The sequence below is a fragment of the Eulemur rufifrons genome, chromosome 9, assembly GCF_041146395.1.
Source record: "Eulemur rufifrons isolate Redbay chromosome 9, OSU_ERuf_1, whole genome shotgun sequence".
Taxonomy (NCBI): Eukaryota; Metazoa; Chordata; class Mammalia; order Primates; family Lemuridae; genus Eulemur; species Eulemur rufifrons.
The window spans coordinates 16297460-16308744 of NC_090991.1; the positions used below are offsets into that span (position 1 = coordinate 16297460).

General features: G+C 52.6%; 1 protein-coding gene across 1 annotated transcript; it reads left to right on the forward strand.

Annotated features, from left to right (window-relative positions):
• Positions 1-4922: 4922 nt before the first annotated feature.
• BHLHA9 (basic helix-loop-helix family member a9) lies at positions 4923-5648 on the forward strand. The gene has a single exon (XM_069483515.1). It carries the CDS (start codon positions 4923-4925, stop codon positions 5646-5648), a length of 726 nt encoding a protein of 241 aa, XP_069339616.1.
• Positions 5649-11285: the final 5637 nt, after the last annotated feature.

An 11285-nucleotide genomic window follows, 5' to 3' on the forward strand; every position in this document is an offset into this window, starting at 1 on the left:
CCGCGCCCCGCAGCAGCCCCCGGGACCGCAGCCGCCGAGCCACCGCGTCCCCTCGGCTTCCCGGGCCCGGTGGGAAGTGGGGTGCGGCGGGCGGGGCGTGTCTCCGGGGGGCCCCGGCCATTTGTCAGGAGACTGTGGCCTCAGAATTATTAATCTGGAGCCGTGGGCCGTTTCCTGACATGTGCAGGGAAGGGCGGGGCGGCCGGCCTGGAGATGCAGAGACGCGGGAAGCGAAAGCCCGACTGTGCAGGGAACAGGTGGGAGGCTGGGCCTGCTCCCGGCACTGGGAAACCGGTGCTGTTTGGGCTTTTTTTTTTTTTTTTCCTTTTACTAACCTCTTCTTAATGTTGAACTGAGGGATCATGTTAGGAGTCAGCGGAGAAATCTGTGGTTCAATCTCATTTCTTTTTCTTTTCTTTTTTAGAGACAGGGTCTGACTCTGTCCCCAGGCTGGAAGTGGTGTGATCACAGCTCACTGCAGCCTTGAACTCGTGGGCTCCAGCGATCCTCCTGCTTCAGCCTCCTGAGTAGCTGGGACTACAGGCGCGCCACCACGCCCCGCTAATTTAAAAAATAATTTTTTTGAGACTAGGTCTGGCTATGCTGTCCAGGCTGGCCAGACTGAACTCCTGGCCTCAAGCGATCCTCCCACCTGGGCCTCCCAGAGTAGCTGGGACTATCTATCTATAGGTGCTGGCCACCTCGCCCACTGTAATTTTTTTTTTTTTTTTTTTGGTATGGATTTTCTGTTACTATTTTGTTCCTCTTGAGTCCCTTAGTTGTCTATTGTGGTTGGGCCCCCATCCATCCAACGCATGGATGGTGATGTTCTAAAGTTAAAGAGCAGGAAGAAAATTATGTGTAGTCAAAATTATCCTTAAATAAGACTTAAATTACAGCACACACGAATTATGTATTTAACCCTGAACAGTATTTTTTTTTAATGCAAGCTAAAATTTAATAACTACTGAGCTAGATTCTGGAAGAACGAATATATATATGTATGTATGTGTATGTGTGTGTGATATATAGCATTAAAATAACTATCAAATTCCTCCCAAGTGATTGGGGGGGTGGGGAACTCTAAAACATTTCTATTCGCTGCAAGGTTTACTTCCTTCTAGTTTAACATTGAACCTTATCGACTTAACTTGAATTAACACATATGTTTGTGGTTGTCTGCACATGTGAAAGCCTATAACACACAAGTCTGGTATTTAGTAGGTGCTCAATAAGTGTTTACTGGATTTGAATATAAAGCTTGCTTGATCAGATCAGTGTGGAATTTCCAGTTTCATGAATATCTTAATATCAGAGGATGCACCATTTATTCAATATTCAGCAAGTATTTCCTTGTATAATAACTGCCACGTACCAGGTGCTGTGCTAGAAACTGGGACTGTAGAGGTGACCAAGAGGTGGACCCAGCATGAACAACAAAGTTCGACACAAATTGCTAAATTCTACGATGGAGTTAGGAAGCACAGAAGGGGAACTCTGTGGGGAGGGCTCAGGGCTGGCTTCACAGAGGAAGAAAGGCCAGCAAGCAGCTAAGGCCGGTGACCCATTGCAGGCCACCTGAACTCCACCCAGAACGCTGGCAGGTGAAGAGGCCCAGAGCCTTCGCAGCAGACTCAGGCAGGGAGCTGCAGGCTGATCCTGAATCCCTTCAGGCTATTCCTGCTCACTGGGCCCTTGCTCACCTGTAGTAGGGGGCAGCAGGTGGGCCGTGGCCTGTCGTTTCTGCTCTCTGGTGCTCTCCCTGGCATCCCAGCAGCCATCAGCTCAGCTAGGGTCAGAGAGGGTTAGAATTAGTGAAGGAAACCCCAGGTGGCAGATCTCAGTCCCAGCAGGCAGGCAGCTGGACTGCTCTGGCCTCCTCTTGGCTTCTGGTCCATATTCTCTCCTGCTTGTCTCTCTTCATTTGGGGGACTCTCCCTCTCTCTCCTCCCAAGGCCTTCCAGGTTTTCTCTATATTAGCCCTTTTTCTTTTTCACACTTGGTGGCAACTATTTAAATATCTTAAGGGCATTTGTTTCAAAGGGCAGATGCCAGGCCTCTAATGGCTACAGGTGGTCCCTGGGGGCTTTGGGTGCTGCTGGGTGGGGGCCAGGGGGCGGGGTACTCCTTGAATGGGGAATGCAGACCCAGCCCAGATGGTTAAGCGCTTTGCTTAGAGTAGGAGAACACTGCCTGATCTGGGATCCTGGCTCAGCTACAGCTCAGCCCTCTGACTTGGGGGAAGTTACTTAACTCTCTTGGAGTCTCAGTCTCCAGTCTCCAAAATGGGTCATATAATAACAATAGGCCTTCTGTGTAGGGTTGTTGTGAGGCTAAGATAATGTATATTTAAAAGCACTTAGTACAATGCCTGGCCTATGATAAGCACTCAGTAGAAGTCAGTACCAATACTATTAAGATTATTATTATTATTAATTATTACTAAGCAGCATCCTGTCCATAGTGGCCTGTGAGTTCTAGGAATGCCGAGTCACTGGAGGAAGGAAAGCCGCTGGAAGCAGCTTAAGCTTGTTTATCACCCACCAGCACCCTGCCCTCAGCTCCTGCACTGCCCCAGGCAGATCCCCTCCGTGAGGCTGCCCCGGAGATGACTGATGACCGAGGAAGGCAGGCTTCCTTGGACAGGTCACCTCTCCCCGTTCGTGCAGATGAAGGGCACTCTGGGCTTGCCCATCTATTTCCTCCGGATCATGGCTGTTTCCATGGGCCTCCCAGGAACACCACAGGTGAGGGAAGCCTGTTAATGAATGGCCACACTCAGGCTGAGGGGTGCTAGGCCCCCTCGAGATAACCAGATGCAGGATTCCTTGAGGGTCTGTCTCTGCCATGTTCTATGTCATTGAGTCCTCTGAGGCTGGTTTCATTTCTACTTTGCAGGCAGAGAACTGAGGTTCAGAGCTTTTCTCAAGGTCTCTGAAAGTGGCCAATCACGTACCCAGGGAAGTGTAGCTCCAAAGCTGGATCTCATTATCTACAGACAGGGCCAGCTTCATGGGCACCCTGGATTTGGTTTAATGCTGTGCTTAATCTTCAAATTCTTAATACTTTGGAACAAGGGGCTGCACTGGGCCTGCCTTTACTCTTTCATAGAGAGGATGCCTTCCATGCAAAGAAAAGGAAGCTGAGGTGCAGAGAGGGACACATGACTGTACAAGGCCGCACAGTGAGGAGTCACTGGCTGGGGAAGTGGGGGAGGAGTTCTCCCACCTGCTACCACCTCTCCCACCTGGCCCTTCTAGGACCGAAGGGTCCATGTGCTGCTTCCTGGTCCTCTCACCTTTGAGTCCAGGGGCCAGGCTTTTCTGAGGGGTTGGGGAAGGCCCTGGGCCAGCATCTGGGCAAATGGGGCAGTGACTCAACTCTCTCTAGAGTGGCATCGAGGGGCTAATAGACATGGGTGGGGTGGGAGCAGAGGTAGCCATGGAATATGACACTTAGGAACCAGGCTACCTGGGCTTTGGCCTGTCCCCTGCCTTCCACTCTGAGATTTGGCAAGACTGACATCCTGTCACAAGCTGGATGGGTGGACAGGAGAGCTCAGACGTCTGTGGCTCACACGCTGTGTAGAATCCTGCATGAAGTGTGTGTGTGTGTGTGTGTGTGTGTCTTGGAAAGGTGGGAAACAGATTGAATAGAGAGGACAAAACACCCAGTTCTAGCTGCTTTATAATTCCAAATATACTGCAGACTGGGGGGGAATAGAGCTCAAGAAATACAAAGGTCCTGAGGATGCTTCCAGTCTGGTAAGCAAGACAAACAAACAAATAATCACCCAAATAAATACATATATTCAGTTTCCTAGTGCCCTTTTCCTCCATGGAGAAATTCATAGTTTGAAATAATGGGATTATTGGTAATGTGCTTTTGGCAAAATAGATGTGAACTGCATATTCATCCCAGGTGATGCTACAATGGACCTTGGCATTTTGGAGGTATTTCGATTGTGGCTGGGAATGAGTGACCTTAAGGTACTCTAAATTTTAACTTACCTGTAGGTGCCTGAAATTCCACTGGGGGTCCTTCTCTAAAATTGAACATTATTCTTTTCCTGAGATGCTGTTTAAAATTCTAATCCCTGGGGAGAGCAGGGGTGGAGGGGTTGTTCATTGAATTCATAACATGGCAGTGCTGTGTCATGAAATAGGGCTGCCCCAGGGCCCTGGACCCCAAAACATATCCCTGATGGGCACAAAGGAATCTTCTCCATTACCCTCTGCTGCTGACTCAGCCCAGCTCTGCCTGCAGAAAGGGGAGCCTAAGTGAGGCAGGGGGAGAGTCAGGGCCTCTCAAAACCTGAACCCCAGATCCAGCCAGCCTCACTCTCACAGCTGAAAAGGCCAGAAGCCCCTGGTGAGTAACACCTGCAGGGCCCAGCTGTATGAGATCTGCCCTTTTCTTATCAAGGACAGTCAGGCTTGTCCTCAATGACAGCTCTGTGGTTGCCCATAGGACTTGACAAGAACTTTCAAGGTACTTAAAACACACCCAAACCACCACTGCCACCCTTTTGTAAGCCTCTCAGCCCTCCTGCCCAGGGTCCAAATTTGTCTGGAGGAAGAATGTGGAACCCAGCGAGCCCAGGGGGCGCTCCGGAGAGAGGCAGAGCAAGCTCCCTGTGGGGCTGGAGCCCGGCAAGGCGTGCACAAGAATCTGCAAGCTTCCTTCCTTGCCTGCTTCCTTCCTCTGGGTTCCTCCCTCGCCAACCTACCTGGGGGCAGGTAATAAAGCAGGAGGAGGGAGATGGATGGATGGGGAGGGCGGGGAGCCACGTGGTGCTACAAAGCCCAGCTAGAGAGGGCCTGTCCAGGGAGTGTCCAGCGTGCAGGAGCCAGCGCTCAGGGGGGACCGTCAGCCTCGCCAGCCGGAGCCAGCGCAGGACCAGCTGGGCCTGGGTGGAGGCCATGCTCCGAGGAGCGCCAGGACTAGGCCTCAGGGGCCTAAAGGGGGCCGAGGGCTCTGCGGAGGACTTGGGGAGCTCTTGCCCGGAGGCCGGGAGGGAGTGTGGGGTGCTGCGGGAGAACGGCGGCCCCCGCGGCCTGGCCGAGGCGGAGGAGCCGGAGGGCAGGAAGCGCGCCCGGCCGGTGCGGTCCAAGGCGCGGCGCATGGCGGCCAACGTGCGGGAGCGCAAGCGCATCCTGGACTACAACGAGGCTTTCAACGCGCTGCGCCGGGCGCTGCGGCACGACCTGGGCGGCAAGAGGCTCTCTAAGATCGCCACGCTGCGCAGGGCCATCCACCGCATCACCGCGCTCTCCCTCGTCCTGCGCGCCAGCCCCGCGCCCCGCTGGCCCTGCGGCCACTTGGAGTGCCACGGCCAGGCCGCGCACGGCGGGGGCGCCAGGGACGCGGGCTGCAGCCCTCCGCGGCCCGAGCTGGCGTCCGCAGGGCCCAGCCTCGCGCGTCGGGACGCTGCCGGTCCCTTCGTGCCACCCGCGCCGCGCTGCGCCTCGTGCTCCCAGCACACGGACCTGGGACGGCCCAGGCCACCGGTGGCGGAGACGCCAGGCTTAGCCCAGGCCTCCCGGGGAAGCTGGCGCCGATGTCCGGGGGCTCCCTCTGCTGGGCCGCTTCCCTGGCCGCGAGGCTACCTGCGAGCGAGCCCGGGGATGGGCTACCAGCACTCCTGACCTGGAGGGAGGCCTGGCTGACAGGATGAGTACAAATGGGAAGACTGCAAACACGTCCTGGACAGAACAAACCTGAATGGGCTGAGACGTGGGGGAGCAGGGGGGAGCAAGCGGCCTTGCCAGCGGGAAGGAACTCTGGGGACTGGGGCTGTACCCCTACATCCCAGTCTGGGGTGGCAGCTCTGAGAAAGGAGCAAGATCCTGCCTGGCTCTTACGTTTGGACTCGTCTTGGAAAGTGGCCTATGCATTCCTGTGCCTCTGGGCCCTATTTTATCTTGCTGCTTTTTGGGAGAGCGAGGGCTTTTCCACAGGAGGACTTGTGTGTGGGACTGTGGGTGGGCACCTGTGGCACAGTGTGGGTCCCCTTCCTCTGTCTGTGCTGCTGCCTCAAGTCTGATCGGGAGAGGCAGTCAGAAGTAGCCAAATAAAAAGGAAAAACTATCATCTCTGTCTGCTACCACGACTCCACTGGGCCCTGGGGCCAGGGTGGCAGGAAAGCCTGGAGGCTGGGGGCTCACTGTGGAATGTTGGGCCAGGGCCTAAAACCCACAGGTAAGTACCTGGAGGCATCAGTTCATGGCAAGACCCCAGGTGTGCTGAGCGCTGTGGGGGGCCGAAGGGGAGTAAAGCAACATCCAGAGATGACACTCCTCCCTGTGTCCCTTGGGGTGGGAGAGGACATTATTTGGAGAGGGGCAATAGGGCCTGGGAGGCTAAGGATGTGGTCAGCTTCATCTCTGGCCCTCCTGCAGAGCTGCTGTCTGCTGTGAGCGGAGTGAGGGCCGCCATAAAAGGAGTCTGGGCCAATCTCTGGGGAGGAAGCTGAGGGCAGGGCCAAGGATTGGGAATCCGTAGACCTGCATGCATTCTGAGTGACAGGCAGATAGAACTCTCCGGGCCTCTGTGATGAGGGTCAGACTTGGGATCCAAGAAGGATTCTGGGGAGGGGGTTGAGGGGAGAGGGGCTTCAGGCCAAGGCTGCTGAGAGAGTGACAGGTACAGCCAGCTCCCCGCAAAATCCTGGAGAACTGCCCTGTGTCTCAGATGAGCCAGCGTCTGGCCTAGCTCAGGCTGAGGGGCTAATGTCACAGGTGTTGCTCGTGGGGCCAGATGCTGAGAACCCAAATGTGCTAAGGGGAGGCCTGGAGGCTTTCTGGTCTCTTTGGAGAGCTCAGCATGGGGGGCTCCATGGAAGCTGGAGAAATGCCCTTAAGCATGGACCCAGGGGGCAGTGAGGGTTCCTCAGAGCGGCTGAAGAGAGGCCCACTGCCATAATTCAAGATACCTTTGCTTTCTTAGCACTGCTTTCCCAGCACTGGCTGGCACACTCGGCGTACTGTCTCCAGCCACAGGCCTCAGGGCTCCCAGTTTCACAGTCAAGTCTATGGCACAGACCACAGGAAGTCTTTGACTCTGGGGCAGAGAGGGCACAGGGTCCAGCCAGGAGCAGCTGGGACTGTGGCCCCAGCCCTGCCCACCAAGCCTGACCGTGCCACGGTCTGACAGTGGAGAGGAAAGAGCCAGATCTGTCTGGGACCCGGCCCCTGCTCTGCCACCTCTCTCAGCCTCTAGTTCCTTACCTCTGACACGGATCCCGACGATCCCACCTCAGGGTGGCTGTGAGGATTGACACTGGTTGACGGTGTGCAGTTTCTGGCAATCAGCAGGTGTTCCACAAATCGTTACTCTTTGTGTACTCTTAGAATCTTGTGCGGGACCAGTCTGGACAGTGCTTCAGCCTTGTTTCAGCCCCAGGTGTTTATTCTTTGGAAACGTGATAAAATGGCCAGCAAGTCCCGCTTTCCTAAACTGCAGGATTGAAAGAAATCGGGGTTCTTCTCACCCAGCTGCTCTCTCAGCCTGGGCGCAGTGAGGGCGCCCTCTGCAGGTGGAAGCGTGACCCGCGGCAGCCGCGTGCGCTGCAGGAGGGATGTGACACCACCAGGCTTCTGTTTTCTCTCTTCTGTCCAGCTGAGCGATCTTGAGCAAATCACCTAGGCACTTTGAGCCTTAGTGTTCTCATCTGTATAATGGACTAAAATAAGTACTTACAGCATAGGCTGTTGTGCAGACTAAATGAGGTAATGCTTTAAAAGCACTTAGCATACTGCTTGGCCCACATTAAGCATGCACAGAATGGCAGCCACTAAGACATTCTATTCACAAGGTTGTTATAAGGAGAGAATGCATGGGAAAGAGTTTTATAAACTTTAAATTTCACAACACATTAGCTATTATCATTGTTTTACCAGGGCTGTGTGTTTGGCTGCACACATCATATATTTGCATGCTGATAGGTATTTGCTTAATATTCTGAGGTTTTTTTAAAACGTGTACACACTTGTGTGTACTTATATAGGTGTGTGGGTGTGTGAATATTTTTGTGTGTATACATATACATATCAATCTAACAGATACCCCTCATCTCCCTGATGATGTAGGACAGCAGTTGCCAACCTTTTTGGCACCAGGGACCAGTTTCATAGAAGTTCCATGGACTGTGGGTGGGGGTGGGGGGATGGTTTTGGGATGATTCAAGTGCATTACATTTATTGTGTACTTTATTTCTATTGTTACTTTGTAATATATAATGAAATAATTATACAAACCTCTGTGCTAATGATAATCTGTATTTGCAGCCGCTCCCCAGCCCTAGCATCACTGCCTCAGCTCCACCTCAGATCACCAGACATTAGATTCTCATAAGAAGCATGCAATCTAGATCCCTCAAATGCACAATTTACAGTAGGGCTCATGCTCCTATGAGAATCTAATGCTGCCACTGATCTGACAGGAGGCGGAGCTTAGGCAGAGATGCGAGCGATGGGGAGCAGCTGTAAATACAGATAAAGCTTTGCTCACTCCCCCACTGCTCATGTCCTGCTGTGCAGCCTGGTTCCTCACAGGCTATGGGAGTGAGGTGGGGGTTGGGGACCACAGTTGTAGGGGATCCTAGGCCAGAACAGCCTCCATTATCTGCCTTCCAGGTCTTCTGGAACCCTTGCCTGATTTTTTTAATCTGCTTCCCGAGATCATATCCATTCTCCAAGATGACTGATTTGCTGTGAAGAAAAGATGAATTTGTGAGTTGTCTTTTTTTTTTCTTTTTAGACAAGGTCTCACTCTGTCACCCAGGCTGGAGTGCAGTGGCACAGTCATAGCTCACTAGAGCCTCAAACTGGGCTCAAGCGATCCTCCTGTCTCAGCCTCCCAAGTAGCTGAGACTACACGCTTGCATCACCATGCCTGCTTGATTTTTCTTATTTTTTTGTAGAGACGAGGTTTCGCTATGTTGCCCAGGTTGTTGTCAAACTCCTGGACTCAAGCAATGCTCCTGCCTCGGCCTCCCAAAGTGCTGGCATTATGGGCGTGAGACACCACACCCAGCCAAATTTGTGATTATTAAAGAAATGGAGGTTATCAACCTAGACCAGATGTGTTTGTCCAAATATAAGGGGAAAGTGCAATGATATACATGAAATGCATATAAAAAGAAAAGTGCCAGAAAGCGAAAACACACATGTAAGACAGAGCTGCTAAGTTATGGCCAAAAGATATGAAGAACTGATAGACACAAAGAAAAATAACCTATACATGTATAAGGTTAATACCAACAGTGCACTCAAATGGCGCTCAAATGAGAGGTAACTTTTAAAAGGCAGGTAACAATAGCAATTGTTACAGCACTTTTAGCAGCTTTATGGCTCACAAAAGGCTGTTGCATGCTCAGTCTCTTGGCTCCTCTTAGGAAGTAGGAGCTTTCCAACCCCTTCCTTTGCAGCTGCCTTCCTTGCAGGGAACAGCACCTGCCTCTCTAGCAATGAATGAGACAAAACAGCAAAAACAAATAGCAATGACAAAACGCAGTGCTTTCAGAGATGTGGAGAAAAGGGCACATTTTACAGATGTCTAGTTGTACCGTGTATTTGTTCCTTTTCCGATAGAGAACAATTTGGCAAATTCACCATAAACACATTGTAAGGGGGTAATCCAAAAGGAAAAACACATTTGCAAAAATGTGGTCACACAGCCCTTGTACATCATACTGAAAGATTTGAAACAACATAAATGCCTGATCATAAAGGCGTGGCAGAGCAACCTCTGTTATTCTAACAAAATGAACATAAAGGTGAGTTAAAAGAGCAGATCCCAGTTACCACGAAGACAAGCAAGCAGGTGTGTGAGCAGACCTGGAGGGACCTCGGAGGGATAAATGCACCTTTGTTTTCATTAGCGTCCTCACAATTGTTGCTAAAAGGTGAAAGCTCTATCTCCTCGGGATAACTCCGAAGAGGAGTAGGGGTATGTTTTGATCAAGGACAGAAAGGACGAAGTATCACCCGGTGAAGGGACCTCACCCGTCGCTGGATGTGAAATTCTGGGGTACTTGCTAAGGGGAGCATGATCACATCAAGTTTTCCTCACACTTGCACAAGTGTGTGTGTGTCCACAGATGCCGGGGGGCCGCTGTGTCCCCTGAAGCCAGGTGAGCTGGGTCCGAGAAGGCTTCAGCGAGAAGAGGAGGTTGCTGAGTCACAGCTGCCCTGTCTGCCCCGTGGGGTTTCCTGACACCCAATGAGATGCCAAGGGTCCAAAGGGCTGCAGGGCGCAGACATGGAGAGGGAAGGACGTTATTTCCTCTTTCTCTTGGGTTAGGCTTGAACTTACCTACACTTCTGGAGTTTCTTCCCTGCCCCACCTCACCCCCCAAAGGACCTGCAGTTTGCAGGGCCACTGTTCACACTCCGAACCTCTCTCAGCATCCTTCACATGTAGGGTGCACAGAAGGTTGGGGGTGGGCAGAGGTGGAATTAGTGTCAGTGTGGACACGCCCTGGGCATTTGGTTGGTGTTTTCTTCTTCCTCTGACCACCCAGCCAGCCTTACCTGTGAGCCAGGCCCTGGCCTAGGGAGCTGGGGGTGCACCTGCTCCTTCTGGGAGCTCACAGCCCAGCAGGGAAGGGGAAAAGACAGAAGAATGACTTTCTTCAGTTCCCTGCGTCCACACCAGAGGGCAGCTAGGCCAGCCAGCTGGGGAACAGAAAAAGGCCAGGCCACTTGTCTAGCTGGGCCAGGACCCCCGACTCAGGCCCCCGAGAGGCAGGCCACAGGAGCGTGGAGTTGGTCCGGGAATTCAAATCCCTTCTAAAGGCTGCAGGTGGCCCAGCTGTTGTAGGAAATTGGCCCAGGATTCCCAGGTCTGCGTGTTAAGAAAATTCTGAAACCCCAATTTTTACGTGAAATGAGTTTTTAAAAAATGTGTTGAGTCAACACTGTGCAGGCCAAACTCACTTTGATGAATATAGCCCGTGGGCCTTCATGTGAGAACTTAAATGGGACCCTACCTGGGGCCACTGCAGACTGGAGCGGGACCGGGGAAGAGAGCCCTGGAGCCACACCCGCTGCTGCTTCTCCGTCCCCCAACTTTCTACCCTACTCTGGTCATCCTGCTTATCACCACCAAGCCACCAGGTGGCGCTGCAGTCCTCGGCATCGTACACTGGCGGAGCAAACCAGGGTCCCCAAGTGCCCCCATCCCAGCCTGTCCCGGCAACCTTGCTGCCAGGGACTACTCTGGGGACTTTTTGGCTCTTTTGCCCCCTCTTTTTATTTAATCAAAAATTTAATAAATAGTAA